The sequence below is a fragment of the Podarcis gaigeae genome (assembly GCF_964106915.1).
Source record: "Podarcis gaigeae genome assembly, chromosome: 10".
In the NCBI taxonomy this organism is placed as follows: Eukaryota; Metazoa; Chordata; class Lepidosauria; order Squamata; family Lacertidae; genus Podarcis; species Podarcis gaigeae.
In genome coordinates this window covers 47,726,735-47,742,685 of record NC_139686.1, presented here as the reverse complement: position 1 = coordinate 47,742,685, position 15,951 = coordinate 47,726,735, and the positions used below count along the sequence as shown (strand labels likewise).

At 44.4% G+C, this 15,951-nt stretch overlaps 1 protein-coding gene across 1 annotated transcript in view; it reads right to left on the bottom strand.

Moving 5' to 3' along the window:
- The window catches only part of LRIG3 (leucine rich repeats and immunoglobulin like domains 3), a 54,078-nt gene extending 40,177 nt beyond the window's left edge, over positions 1-13,901 (bottom strand). The window contains exons 1-3 of the mRNA XM_083699052.1: positions 13,451-13,901; positions 3,287-3,358; positions 2,873-2,947 (exon numbers count right to left, since the gene is read on the bottom strand). Of these exons, the coding sequence (XP_083555178.1) occupies positions 2,873-2,947; positions 3,287-3,358; positions 13,451-13,755 (452 nt within the window). The 5' untranslated portion in view covers positions 13,756-13,901. The remainder of the gene's footprint in view (positions 1-2,872; positions 2,948-3,286; positions 3,359-13,450) is intronic.
- Between the last annotated feature and the right edge of the window lie 2,050 nt (positions 13,902-15,951).

The following is a 15,951-nucleotide window of genomic DNA, read 5'->3' as shown; positions in this document are numbered from 1 at the left end:
TAAACTCACAAGTTCAAGATTGTGAGACTTAACTTTTGAAGTCTTTTCACAGCTGCAGAGGAATATTTTTAGGTTTTCCTGAGCTGCAGTTACACTTCTTTGGAATGTAAAAAGTAGAGGACACAACAGAAAGCCGTGGTGGCTGGTGCTGATTGAGACATGGTAGGGTGGAAAACGGGGAAACCAACAGTGGATGGAGCCAGAACAAATGAAAGGCAGAACCAAGAAATTCAAGTTTTGTCCCTCATCTTCCTCCTTGTGGTGTTCTGTTGCAAGGGCAACTCTGAGAAGGAAGCCAATAGGCAATGCTATTCACTGGATTGGTCATAAATAATGAGGTAAATATTTGAGGCCTTGCTAAGGGCAGATTGAGGTTGGTGGGGCAATCTCCCATTTGCACTAATGGAGCAGCTTCCACTAGCAGAGATAAATAATCATACTAATACTACTACTAAAGGTAAAGGTAAAGGGACCCCTGACCATTAGGTCCAGTCACGAACGACTCTAGGGTTGCGGCGCTCATCTCGCTTTATTGGCCGAGGGAGCCTGCGTACAGCTTCCGGGTCATGTGGCCAGCATGACTAAGCCACTTCTGGCGAACCAGAGCCGCACACGGAAACACCGTTTACCTTCCCACTGGAGTGGTACCTATTTATCTACTTGCACTTTAAGGTACTTTCAAACTGCTAGGTTGGCAGGAGCAGGGGCCGAGCAACGGGAGCTCACCCTGTCGCGGGGATTCGAACCGCTGACCACCCATCTGACTGTGTTGCCCCAGCCACTCTGATGACTTCCAACAAATCAAAACATCAAACATTAAAAACTTCCATATACTGAGCTGTCTTCAGATGTCTTCTAAAAGTTGTATAGTCATTTATCTCCTTGACGTCTGATGGGAGGGCGTTCCACAGGGCAGGCGCCACTACTGAGAACGCTCTCTGCCTGGTTCCCTGTCACCTCACTTCTCACAATGAGGGGAACTGCCAGAAAGCCCTTGGACCTCAGTGTCCAGGCTGAACAATGGGGTTGGGAGACGCTCTTTCAGGAATATAGAAGATCTAGCCTTGTTCTTCAGAGCCCATGTGATAAGATTTCATGGTATGGCAATTTGTAAGTTGTTCATTCACAAGGGAGCTTTTTTAAAAATAAAAAAAAAGATTCTGTGCATGAAAATGGTAAGCTAAAGACACTACATGAGGACCTTAACATAGTCAAAAATAAACGAAGAAGAAGAAGAAGAGTTTGGATTTGATATCCCGCCTTTCACTCCCTTTAAGGAGTCTCAAAGCGGCTAACATTCTCCTTTCCCTTCCTCCCCCACAACAAACACTCTGTGAGGTAAGTGGGGCTGAGAGACTTCAGAGAAGTGTGACTGGCCCAAGGTCACCCAGCAGCTGCATGTGGAGGAGCGGAGACGCGAACCCGGTTCCCCAGATTATGAGAGTACCGTTCTTAACCACTGCACCACACTGGCTCTCAAACGAGTGAATTGATCTTAAAAATCTTGATTAACTTGCACAACAGCTCAGGCTGAACGGTAGGGGTGGAGACCTTAGAAACTAAACTTTTACGCCTCAAGTTGATATTTCACCTATGGAATTCTATAGTAATAGGCTGCTGTTAATTTTATGGACCAGCTCTCCACTTCTTCTTTTCCCCCATAAACCATCTGCCTTTTCTTTTCAGTTCTCTCCTCCACCCAGCTTAATCTATAAGAAAGCCACACCAATATCAAATGTCATTCAGCTCTTTCCCAAATAGGAGCAGAGCAGACACAGCGGCTGCAACCAGCTGACTTAGCTGACCTAGGCTCAGAGTAAAAACAGCAGGATAATAAGTCACCAGATGTAAGCAATTGAATACTGATCACTTTCATTAACTGAACGGCTTCCCAAAATTTACCATATTATTTTAACCCTTTAGCGTCCTCTACCAACAGACACCGTGCAACTTGTACTTAAGTGCAGATTTTCACTGTTAGAAAAAACGAGACAACCGTGAAGCAATCGAATGGCACTTCCAAGTCACACAAAGAACAACATTTTTTACTTACTAAGGATCAGAAAACTTAGACTGAGAAGTTCTTACAAACATTCCATTTCACAGGAGCAAAAGGTTATGAGTTGGAAAGTTGCCAAATTCTTGAGAAAAGGAAAATTATTGTGATCAATGTTCAGAATGGGATGTTCAATTCTGCTTTTCTTAATTTCTAACTAAACATACAGACCTAGAATTTTAAAAAACAAAAATATGGATCATTAGAAAAAGGTAAAAGTCTTGACAAAGAGGTGCTCTGTTCAAACACTCAATTCAACTGGTGGGAGTTCAGCCTTTTTTTTTTTTAAAAAAAAGAAGTACTTCATGTATGCAGATCCATATGTTCTGTTGGACTGAAGTCTGCATGTTTCCCATAATCTCTATCTATGACATATTTTTGGAAGAAGCCGCTCTACAAAAGCCAGCAACCAACTCCAAGCAAGGAGCAGCAAAGGAAGCCACCTTACACAAAGTCAGAATGATGATTCCCAATCACAGACTATACAAGTGTAGGCCTGGTTTGCACACAATGCTAAACCATAGTTTAGCTCTACATGCACGAGTTAGAATGAGCCCAAGCACACCCAACCCTCCCCTCTCCTCCCACGCAACTAGAAGGACTTCTGCAATATTTAGTTTCACTTGTTATGAATCCTAGAAAGCGAAATTAAGCTGTACTGAAGTGCTTCTCCTAGTGGTCCAGAAAGGAGAGGGAAGTGTGCATATTCAAGGTTTCATTCACTGGAGCTCATTTTATCTTGTCAGCATAGTGTTAAATCATGGTTAAACATTTTGTTTTCAAATATGAATAAAAATATTTTAAAAACCGACTTACAGAGTCAGGAGAGTGATGTTTGCTGAAACAGGTCCCAAATTGGGTATGGCTTCAAATTCATTACTGTTTAGTTTTCTGCCAACATTTAAAAAAAAAACAAACACAAGTCAGCTGACACAGAAACAAGAGCCGATTGGTATTTTCTGATTTCCACTTGACCATTTTAACCCATTGCACTAACTTAAAGTAGCCCCGCCCCCCGCCAAAGGGAAGTGGGGACAAGCTACGGCAACAATGACTTACATAGATACCCTCTGAAATGCCCCCCCCCCCCCGGTAAGTTATAGTTTCATTTCACATTGTATAATTTTGTGCCCATGCATCGCTATGAATACCACCACTCAAAATCATTTAAAGGAATGTATCTTACATCATGCAAATTATAGTCAAACAGAAGAACATGCAGCCACTTACATTTCTCGCAGTTTACCAAGGTGACTCAAGGAACTAGGCTTGATTGAGGACAATTTATTGTGGCTCAGATCTCTACAAGGATACAAGAAGAAAAAAAGCCCTTGTGTCAACTTTCACCAATATCAGGTACATTTCAAAGAGAACAAGCAAGTAGCTTGCACAGAAGGAAATTGGCTCATATATTGAAATATAACACATAAAAGGCACCCTGGTTTTGTTGTGCCTCTCCCCTCCATCTACAGATAACCTTGTTATTGTTCTTCTAAGGCAGGTGTGAGGAACTTGTGGCTCTCCATATGCTGTTGGACTGCAACTCCCATCATCCCTTACCAGTGCCTTTTCATTCTCCACCATCTGATCCAGGGATGAGGAACTTGTGACTTGCCCAACGTTTCAGGACTACAAGTCCCATCATCCACAATCACTGGCCATGCTGGCTGGCTGACTGGGGAGCGTTGAAGGCCCACAGGAAGATACTTTTGCATCCGCTTAAGTTGGTTCAATTAATTGCCAATAAAACACCGTCACAGTTCTACATCTCCTGTTCAGTATATGAGCCAAACTTTTTTCCCTCGCCATAGAAGTCTAGGGGGCCAAAGATTGTTGTTATAGTCTAGCGACATCTGGCAAATCCAACATAAAGCTGTTGCTCAATTTATGGCTTTCACCTGGTAAGTCTAAATTTGCAAAGTCTAGGTATATTGACGGCTGGGTGGTACGGAAACCTCTCCTCTCCTGTGTTCACGTGTCTTTGCACCATTAATTCTCACACATAAAAATGTTAATGCAAGCCATATGTGAGTAGTGGAAAACAGGCCTGGATAAACACTCCGGCCTCAAGGCATCGACATTTCGAATGCAAAGCTGAACGAAACAGCCCCATCTGCCACAGATGTGTCTATCCTGCAGCATCCTAAGCCCACTTCCTCATGTGCATCAGCCATAATGGATGGAGGCATAAGTCTTTCCAGGGCACCCTTGACGGAACTGAAGAGATGTAGGCCAACTAATTCAACAAGACTGAAACGGTGATCTGAATTAAGCTCACTTTAACACAGAGAGAGGCCTTTCTGCTGCCTTGCGCCTCAACTGGAATATTTGGCCTTGGCTCACAGGGATTAGAAGAAACTATGCAAACCCACAGCCAAAATACTATGAAGTCATGGCTGTTAAAAGTCTAATACATTACTGTTCATCCTGCATTAGAAAAGAATCAGCAATTATTTCAACAAAGAGCTTTCAAAATCCTGCTGCAAAAAAGTGCTGTTTCCAACAACCTGCCTTTCTTCAGTTCACCTAAAAAGTAAGAAAGCAGGATTGGGGGGGGGGGGAGAGACACCCTATGAAAATTTATTTAAAACATGCTTGTTTGCCTTAGGACCTACCAGACAGTATCAGACATGAGTGGATTTGTTCTGCTGTAGTTATAACATTGGGGCGAGGAAGGGGGGGGGGGGGGAGAGAGAAATCTGGCAGAGCCTTTAAACTATAAAAATCCTGCAATTACAACCACTGCTGTGCATGATCACCAAACTGGAGCCAGACACTTTCACTCAGAGCTCAAGCTCACCATCCATCTGGAGTCCATCAAGGCAACCATAAGCATAACAACTTGCATTATGTTTCAGACTAAATTTGTGTTTTCTGACACTGCCGATATCCACAGATTTTCCATGCACTGTGCTGCTTTAAAGCGGGGCGGGGGGTGGGGGGTGGGAGGAGATGCAAATATCCCTCAAAAAGCCCTTAAGGTTTTCTTAAACCTGATTCGGAAAATTATGACTCCCGTCCTAAAAAAATTACAATGTGCCTTTATTGCTCAACAGCTCAAATCAAACAATTACCAGCACTTTAATAGGTCTTCTATTTATAGCAATTTTGTACACTATCTAGAATCATCAAGGAGAAGATGACTCTTTTGAAGAGATAAGCATTCCTGCAAAACTGCTAGAAACAGGATGGGAGCTAAAATAATGATATAATCCTTTCTGAAATCAGCTTCTCCCCTGATGCAATAGGTTTTTAAGTGTGCACATTTGTCTTTTTAAAAGGGCAGGAGCAACAAATACAATTTCTTAAACCAGTAGAAAAAATAATGTGAACAGACCTCCTCCTTATAATTTAGGAGCAGAAGCTGGAATCACAAAAGTGGTGGAAACACATTTTCCACTCCCAATTGCCTCCTCCCTCTTTGCCCTTCCCTTAAACCACAGTACATGGAAAGAAAAATCTCTACAGTGGTTTAAGCTTACTAGTAGCACTTTGAAACTTATAAGGCGGCTGGATTCAGGCATTTCAAGCGCAAGCTTCACTTTTGAAAGCAGAGCACATTTTAAAATGCCATGGTGTTGGTACAAACTCAAAAGTACAGCTTGCACACTCTTCTCACCTTAGAAGACACATAGTGGACTGCTGGCTTGGAAGCTTTTTTCTGCAAATGGAAAGCTCAGGAAGACCTTCTTGAGGGGGAAGCTTCTGCACATGAAACTTCTGGTGCAGTTTTGCTTTCAAAACAGAATTCCCCAATGCTCTCTCTCTGACGAATTATGAGAACCAAGTGTGTATAACATAAACTTAAAGGACATTTTAACAACCCTCTGCTAAAAGATAGCAATACTTGCTGCTTTAGTGTATAAATGCAGAATTTAAACTCATCAGTTAACATTATTTTCAGTTCACAAATGAACAGAAATAAATATTTATCTAGCGTCGACACTTGAGTCTGATTGAGGGAGGGATTGACATTTTGGGGGGAGGTACATCAGATAAACAGAAGGGTGTTGTATGTTTAACATCTCCCTTCTCTACTGCATTAGCAAGGAGGAGAGCATTTGCTTCCTGTTTCAACTAACTATGGTTTGTTGGTATGTGGGGATCTGGTTAGTCATCAAACTATGGTTTAGTGTAGCAAGTCATGATCAGAAGAACCAAGGTTTGAACTCTGCTTATTTCCCAAAACTGTGGTTAAGGCAAACCACAGTTAACCTGGTTTCAGAAATATTGATAAACTTCAGTTAGTTAAAGCAAAGGTGCTTTTAAGAGATAGCTTATAGGAGGAGGGACAGTCAGAAAGCAGGACAATCAACAATTGAAGTATTCCACAGTTCCAACTTTTAACAATCCTTGGTTTACGGAATGGTACTAAGCTGTACTAAATAAGGTCTTCCAAGCCTGTGTTTCTGTGTTTGTCCAAGTAATTGCTCACCATGAAGGGTGGTGTTATCAGCAATACGATTCACAAATAATCTCAACAAAGTGAAGTGGTGAAGAAACAGCTCTTCGGATGTTTTATAAATGTGTATGTTAGGGATCAGCTCCATGTGTGCCATTTAGGTGCAATCAATATGGTCTTTCTTGGAAATGCCTGAAACTTAATTCAAAATTTTAAAATGCAAATCCAGCAGCAGCTTCTTAATCAATTCCCATTGGGGCCTTTATAGCTGCTAATTCAGCAAAAAGAAGGAAAGCTAAAAAACAAAGAGGCAGGCTGTAGCTGTTTTAAGACACAGATCCAAAGTGACTCATAAATCAGCATGCTATGTTCAGATTTTAGTCTGGAAAATGCTGAAGAACAGCTGTGAAAACTATCCAAACTTTTTTCCTCTGGCAATTCTGGTAAGAACTGGAAGGGTTAGAAAATGTAAATACCAAGATGTAATACAAACATTAGCAGAAACCATCCTTTAGATTTCCCCCTGTCTCAGTGACAGCTTCAACATTCCTAGACAAACCCTGGTAAAATAATCTAGAATTCCAAAGAGAACTGAAAAAACAGCAAAGATGTATGGCGACTGTTCAGAGTCTCTCTTCCTTTCCCATCCTGGCTGCTAAACTTTAAACCTAACAAAAGCGAAGTTCTTAAACTGTAGAGTGTTTCTCTTGAGCGACTAGCCTCCTGCCCTGAAAGCAGAGGCAAACCGTAAAGAAAATTTGTTGATAAACTATTACAAACACTCCCTAGCTCTGAACAGTCTTGGTTTTATTTAAGTCTGTGAATACCTCTTCAGTGAAAGCCTGTAGTAAAAAACTGTGTTAAAATTGGCCACTTTCCCTCACTCGGAGACTTTTGCTATGTCAACTGCAATTACAAGAGTAACCACAACTCAGACAACACGTACAGATAATACAATTTTGGTCCTCCATCAGCCAGTTCAAAAAACAGGTCTGGGATTCGCAGTTGCATCATTTGTTCCAACCCACCACCCAAAATCACATCCAGCAAGAAATTTGAATGTAAAGGGGGGGGGGGGTAGGTTTTTCACTCAGATGGCTACCAGTGTTTAAGATAGCAAGAAGAGCCTGCTGGATAGCCCATCTAATCTATAATCCTGTTCTCGCAGCAGCCAACCACATGCCTGCAAGCAGCACTTGTGCACAAGAGCACTCTCTCCTCAGAAATGGGGTGGTTGTCTTGAGTGGGAAGAACTAAAGGGACACATGCGATAGGGGAAAGCTCTGCTCAAGCGAGAATTAATCAGCATCTCTCTACAGCACGGATGAAGCACTTCTAGCCCTCCAGATGTTGTTGAGACTCCTATCAGCCCCAGCCAGCATAACCAATGGTCTATGAGAGGTTTACTCACAAAATCATAGAACATAGTGTTGCAAGTAACCCTGAGGATCATCTAGTCCAACCCTCTGCAATACAGTTGTCCCATACAGGGATCGAACCTGCAACCTCAGCATTCTCAGCTCCACGCTCTCACCAGTTGAGCTATATTCAAGCAACATCTGGAGGATCCTCACCTCTGCTCTACAGAAGGACCTAAAATTCACTTCAAAAATTTGCACTGCTTAGGGCAGGTATCCCCAAACTCGGCCCTCCAGCTGTTTTGGGACTACAATTCCCATCATCCCTGACCACCAGTCCTGTTAGCTAGGGATGATGGGAGTTGTAGTCCCAAAACAGCTGGAGGGCCGAGTTTGGGGATGCCTGGCTTAGGGTAAGTCTATAAAAAATCTTACAGGAGTTAGCCTGCAATCCCCCTCCCCCTTGAAATAAATTATAGTAGACTACACTAAGCTTACTTCTGAGTAGACACGTATGGGGTTGCACTCTTAGCATGCTATTTCGATCATTTTTACATACAGCCTATTCCTTAATATGTTTGCTCAAAAGTAAGCTGCATTCTGGGAAAGCAAGCATAGGATTGCTCTCTTGAAGTCCACACCCCAAGACTGCATTCCTTACACATTTGGGAGTAAACACTACTGAACTCCGTGTGGTTTGCTCCCAAGTGTGAAAAGGAATGCAGTCTTAGGCCGAAATGCTAAGCACTCTGGAGAACACATTCCTCTGCACAGTTTACTCAGAAGCAACCCTACTGGAACTTACCTCCCAGTAGATGTGTTTAGAATTACAGACTTTCTGGAAAGAAAGATCCTCTGAAACCAGTAGGAACTCTTCCCTGGGAAATATATTGGTGAGGTGCCAGAGATTTAAGATTTTTGAAGCAAGTAGTTTTGGTTACATAATCAGCTTCAACTCCCATCACGAATATTTCGGCAAAGACGCTTGCAGCCTCATATTATTCACAGACAAAACTATCTGGGACAACAGTGATCTACGCTAATAACAACAAACTATTTTGTTTCCTTATTGCCTCTTAACTGCCTAGAGTTCTTTAGCAGTCTCAGTTCTGCTGCATAAGAACAAAAGGAGGCAAGAGAAGAAGGCCACATGTCTGTCTGCACGCTTTTTAAGGGGGGGTGGAAAAGCAAGTAATGAACAGGAACTTCTAAAGGCATTTAACTCAAACAAAAGAAACATTTGCACAAAACCTAGCAGACCACATGGTCTGGTGACACCTACAAAGATGGTAACCCTGTGAGTTTAAGAACAAGTGACACAGCTGCCCAATGAGTGATCACAGCAGGGTTCCTTACAAAAGGCCAAGTGCTTATTTATACAAGTGGAGCCCATTTTTCACACTTCTTTTAAAGGAATGCGAATGTACATATGGACAATTTACGTCTCCAGGGGAAATCCAATTAGAAAGCTTCCACTGTGCTAACTGAAACAACAAAAGATCTGTTTGTTTTAGTGGCCACTAAATTAACTGTCACAGAGATATCTTGCTATTATTTCTGTTGACCCAATATCCGTCTTAGAAAACAACCCTTTAAAATCAGTTTTAATTCCTAATTAGCATTTTTTCTATAAATTACTTGCTAGGATTTCCTGTGGTTCCACTTGTTTGTTAGATTGTTACTATTGCACCTTTAACCAAGTGTCCAGGAAAACTACCATCATATTTGATAAACTTTTGTTGAAAAGTTTACGGGATTTTTTGTTTGTTTAAAATCAAATCTACAAATGAAAATCGTGACAAACGTTTCTTGTCAAATAATAGCTTGGCCTTTAGATTCTTCAACTATTTGTGGCTCCGATCATATACACAACTTAAAGGTAAAGGTACCCCTGACCATTAGGTCCAGTCGCGGACGAATCTGGGGTTGTGGTGCTCATCTCGCCCTATAGGCTGAGGGAGCCGGTTTTTGTCCGCAGACAGCTTCCGGGTCATGTAGCCAGCATGACTAAGCCACTTCTGGTGAACCAGAGCAGCACACAGAAACGCCGTTTACCTTCCCGCCAGAGCGGTACCTATTTATCTACTTGCATTTTGAAGTGCTTTCGAACTGCTAGGTGGGCAGGAGGAGGGACCGAGCAACGGGAGCTCACCCCATTGTGGGGATTCGAACCACCAACCTTCTGATTGGCAAGCCCTAGGCTCTGTGGTGCCCAACTTACCTGGGAGTAAATGCCATTGAACTCAATGGAGCTTACTTTTGAGTAGGGACTGTTCTGTTAATGTTCCACTGAGTCAAACCCAGGTGTTATGAATACAAGTCACTTTTTCTCAGTAAGGAAGACCTCCAGAGGAGGCAATTGAACAGAATTAGCCAGAACTAATTCAAAGACTTCCTGTTTACTTTAAAGTTCTTATCTGCACTTGCTTCTGAAGTGCAACAGAAAATTAATAAACCAATTGAGATGTGATTGAAATGACAAGAGGTTAAGCTCAATCACACTATTCCAAAGTTTTTCACCTACTTTCTGACTTTAGAAAATTTCCAAGTCTTTGTGGAGGAATCAGTGTGGATACTAGATAAGAAAATACCAGCTCAGTCATGTCCATCTCTCATGCTTGTGTTGATGAGTTAATTTAACAGCCAGTGGAATCAGTAACTTAGCATAAGAGACTGAAACCCACAGCACAATGAATGAATGCTTGTCAAGTTACAACTACTTTACTGTGTCAATAAATCATCACGTGAACAAAAGCACAAGAGACCACAACTTTTCTAAAACTGCTCTCAGCTTGTAGGAATGTTGCTCAGGGACCATTCTGGGTCCCATGTTTGCTTAAACAAGTATCAGCCAGAGCAGTTCTCAAAAATCCACGTTTTTTATATAGCCAACATTTGGAGAAAGTGGAGTTGGAATGTAGGGTGCCAGAAACCCTTGTTTTAAAGCAACATATTTAATATACATTTAATTAGCAGAGTGTCAGAGTCCCCTACCTATTAACACAATGGCATTTCAATACATATTTGTATTGCTTTTAATTCTCTATGGAATCCTGTATTGTTTCCAAGCCATATTTCTGCATCATTCTCCCAATAACAGAGACTCCCAGGGCAATGGCTTCTGCACATGAACTAAAGATGTTACCAACTGTAGATCAGCATCCTCCTTGTGTAAAAAGAAACTCTGTTTGGATGCTTCCTGGTGAACATAGCAATTTTCATTATGCATTAGGATCATCAAACATTAAGTTATATGTACATGATATAATAATGCAAATTTCCACATGAAAGTGCCACCCAATTTCTTTGACTTTTTAATGTGTCATTATAGGATAACGACATTGAGGAAATGGAAGGGGGAACAAAATCGCATCATTTTTCCAAGGAAAGGTACAGATCACTGTTAGAAACTGAAATATGAAAGCTAGGAGCTACATGGCACCTTAAACCTAGGTTATGGGCGCAACAACGGAATGTCTAGGTGCACTTTTTTATAACGAGAATACAAAGCTGAAAATGAATGAACTGCAGCTAAAATGTTATGTTCATTTTTCACAGCCTTCCCCTACCCACCCCCATAATATTCTTAAGAGGGTCTCTCCTCCAGTCTTCAGAGAGTAGCTGGAAGTAGGGAGGCAGAAAAAGGTCCTTCTTTCCTTCCACTCTGCAGTTTTAATCCGAAATCTTAGGCGCAATACTGCGCCCAGAGCTCAGAAACTGCTCACGCTGATGAAATTCCCTGTCGCAAAATGCGCCTAGAATAATGGGAGTTTCAGACAGAATAGGCCTGGGATATTAACCCTGCCCACTACACTCCTATATGATGTCCATTCCAGACAGAAGAAATCCACTTTGCCCTACAGACACACAACTAACCACATTTACACATCCCTCTGCCTCAGACCCCACCCCCCACTCAGAAGTTTCAAGTTGATTACTTGCACCAGTCAAGACTGACATCTGGAGCTGGTACCCTTAGGCAAGGCCCCAGCATCTCAAGGCCCTGGCACCTGCCAACATGAGAGGTTTGGACCCGTCTCAAGAAGATGAGGTTCCACCCTCTTTGAAGCAATCTTTCCTCTTTACCACCTCCTCCTCCTCAAGGGAGGCAGAAATCAAAGCAAGTGGGAGATGCAAGGGGCAGCCACTTTCCCCCTCTCTCTCCCCAACCCCACACATAACCTTTCCCTCTGCACAGCAGTGGGAACAGAACCCAGCCCTGCTTCCAGATGGAGCACCTAGGCGAGGGGGCGGCCTGTTCAATGCCACCCTGGCTGCTCCTTCACCCATCCAAGCCCTCCCCTCAGGACCACAACCTTCAAAGGAGCATTAGGCAACTTTGTGAAGACAACCAGCAAATTACTAGTTACGGCAACCGTGCGCTACCTCCAGGAACAGAGGCGGCGGCAGCAACAGAAGAGAGCTATTGCTTTCCTGCCATGCTTACAGGTCTCCCAGAGGGAGCTGATTGACCACCGCAGGGAAGAGGATGCTGGAATACATAGGCCTTGGCTCTGAAGTTCTTACAGTGGGTTGGAGTTGCCCCCACCAGGGCCCAACTCCACATGCTGGCCCAAGAGAAGCAGTGGTGTCTGTTTTGCTCACCTATGAGCTCCCCATGTGTAGCAGCTTGGAGGCACTCCCTCTAGGAAGGCCCAGCAGATTCCACCCATACCTCCCTGTTGCGTGAGAGAGAGAGAGAGGGTAGGGCAGGGCCTCTGCCTTATCTCTCACCTGCTCACTTTCTAGCTGGCCTCTGGGCAATGCAACAGGCTGAGATTGAGTGCAACAGTCCCAGTTCCATGTCCCAGAGAGAAACAAAGCGAGGGGATTGTGTTGAGGGGGTGGGATTCCTCAAAAGGAGAGGTGGCTCTCCATTATGTTGGTGGGACTCCCAACTCCCAGCCAGCGTGGTCTATGGTGGGGGTTGAAGAACTGGTTTTCCACCTCTGCTTTGAAGCCATCCCTGTCACCTGACAGCTCACCTGCTTTGGAGCCAGAAACTTTGCTTGGACGCCCTGCCATTTGGGTGGGATCATCTCCTCCCACCCTGGTGGCAAAGCACAGACCGTGTGTGGAAGCCACTAACCTCTAGGAATCAGCCTGCTAAGAGGATGGGGAACACAAGGAGGGCCACTCAAAACATGCCATTGCCCCTATGTGCAGCTCAGAGGTAGAGAATCTGCCTTGCCTTGACACAAGGTCCTGGGTTCAAACAACCAAGTTTTATTGGCAGACAGAGAAGACAAGAATATATGAATCGAAATGTAGAATTGGCATCTGTTCACGGGAGGAGATACTTCGAGATAAAACTATGCAGGCCTAATAAGGTGAAAAAGCACCACTCAAGTCTAGGTCCTGGGTTCTCCAAGAGGCCCAAAATCTTGGCGAGCCGCTGTCAGCCCGCGCAGACAACACCGAACTAGATGGGACTCTGCAAAAGGTTCGTCCCTTCCACACTCCAGCCTATTTTAAACTTATTATGCGGTGCAGAAATCAAATGAGAACAGGAATAAGAGCACGCGAAAGAATAAATCAAAGCCATTCGCTCCTGGGACGCGGGGAACCCGGAGCGCCCCCTAGCGCCCCCAAGCCCGGCAGGAGCGAAGCCCGCTCGCCGCTCTCGCTACTCACAGCTGCACGACCCAGTCCGGGAGAGGCTCGGGCACTCGGCTGAGCTTCAGGCGGCTGCAGTCCAGCAGTTCCCCCCGGCAGCGGCACGGCAGCGCCGGGCACCCTTCGGCCAGCGCCGAGGAGGGGGAGAAGAAGGCGACCAGGCAGCAGCAGCATAGGAGCAGCGGCGGCAGCGCGGCGCCCATGGCCGGAGCTCCCTTGGCGCGCGTCGGCGCGGCGCGCTTTCCGACGGGGCGGCCGGGCGCGCTCGGGGAGCGCGGAGCGTGTCCCGTTTTGGGGGTGCTGGGCCGGAGGTTCCCTTTCATGGCCGCCTGCCCCCGCTAGACCCGCGGGCGAGGCTCCGCCGCTGCACAGCCAACTCCAGACGCCTCGCCAAACTTTCCACCGCCGCCGTTGCCTCCTCGTCGCGGCAGCGCTTGCCTCCTGGGCCCGCCCCCTGCCATGTGATGACAACAAGGCGGAGGGCGGGCGCTCGGGAAGAGATGCTCGACGCCAGAGGGAAAGCAGCCGGCCTCGCCGACAGAGCTGCCTCGCCGACGCACCCGAGGCCAGCAGTCCCGCTGTTGGAGGGACGGGGGGGGGGGCAAGACCTCCAGGAAGCGCTCCTTGCTTCCCCCTCTTTTCTACCCGCCTTCGAGGCTTTCTACCAAGACCCGTCTGCAGAAAAGAAACGCGCGCAATTTCAAGAAGTCTCCCAGTCCGCAAACACCTCTCTCTCTCAGCACAGGAACCAGCTAGCAATGCCAATCTGCTAGGAACTCGCCACGAACGCCTCCATTGTTTTCTTATCATGGCATTGGCACCCATTCGGCTGGAAAAAAGAAAAGCCCTGCAACAACGGGTGCCATCAGTGCCGGAGTTACAGATAAGCTAAACAATCTATAGCTTAGGGCCCGACTCTCTTGCCCCCCCCCCCAAAAAAAAATCAAAGGGAAAAAACCCTGTACAGTGGTACCTTGGGTTACATACACTTCAGGTTACAGACTCCGCTAACCCAGAAATAGTACCTCGGGTTAAGAACTTTGCTTCAGGATGAGAACAGAAATCGTGCTCCGGCGGCACAGCAGCAGCGGGAGGCCCCATTAGCTAAAGTTGTGCTTCAGGTTAAGAACAGTTTCGGGTTAATAACAGACCTCCAGAACGAATTAAGTACTTAACCCGAGGTACCACTGTATGTACATTTCCAAAATTTAAGATAAAAAACAAATAGAATAAAACCTACATACAGCAACAGTGTTTTGTGTTGTGTAGGTTCCTATGGTGTAAGTAATGTGCCCCACCTGCTAGCCTGCTCCCTAAAATATCACTGCTTTGCTCCTTTCTATATATAGGGTGCCTACATTCTGCATGTGCAAATGGCTTTAGATACCTATTAGGTCCATAAATTACCCTATAGCATATATTCAACACAAAAAAACAGTGACAATTTGTTGTTGACAAAGGACAGCTGGACATATAAAGGGCCCCATTACCATCAGTAGCTTAGGGACTCATCAAACCTCTTTGAAGACTTAGGGACAAAGTTTCCTGGGCATCTACTGCAATTTGGGGGGGGGGGGGGGTTGAAGTAAATTTTTCCAAACAAAATGATTCCTCTCACCAGCCCAATCCTGTTATGCTCTTACAGCCTTCTTACCAGGTCACCCTTTTAGCTGTGAGCAGGCAGTGGTGCCACTATTGAATAGGGGCTCCCACTCACCGCCGTTTTAATTTGCCCAAATTGCAATGCTCCAGCTCATAGATCTGTGAAACACTGTGTTTACTAGGCGTAAACCCTGCTGAACTCAATTTGGTTTACTTCTGAGTAAAATATATATTAGGATTGTACTGTTAGGGGGACATATACACCCATTTTTGTCATGTATATGAACAGTAAACAGTCTATAGAATGCTTTCCCCAGCAAGGCCTGCCTGGCACCTACATTAACATCTTCTTGGTGCCAGTTTAGACTTCCTTTATTCCCAGGTATTGATGGCACCTGCTGGGTTTTATAAGATATTTTTCTATTGGGTATTAGCTGGCTCCTCTGCTGAGAGATAGGTATTTGTAATGTGGGATGTTGTTCTGTTCCTGTTGCTCTGCTTGAAAATGTGTGTTACTTTTCTGTAAGTTGTCTCGAGTCAGTCTTGATATGAAGCATATAAGCAATGATACTATGCAGCAATGAAATGAAATTATGAAATGCAATAATTATTATTTGTTTACAAATAAACAAAGTGATGCAAAAGCATGCAATACATGTTCTCTTTATATCTTAATTGAGTGAAAATAGCATACATCAATGAAAAAAAGGCTAGCCTACTGACTGCATAATGCTCCAATTCCTGGAGTTCATAGGAAACTGCTTTAAAAAAACAAAAAACCACCATTTTTTTCCTTCTTATCTAGAGTGTTGGCAAGGGCAGTGACTCATATGCAAGTGTTAATAGAGGCATTAAGCTTTCAGCTTTCACTTTCAAGAAAAAGAACAGAAACAAAGCTTGTCTGAACTTATCATGCC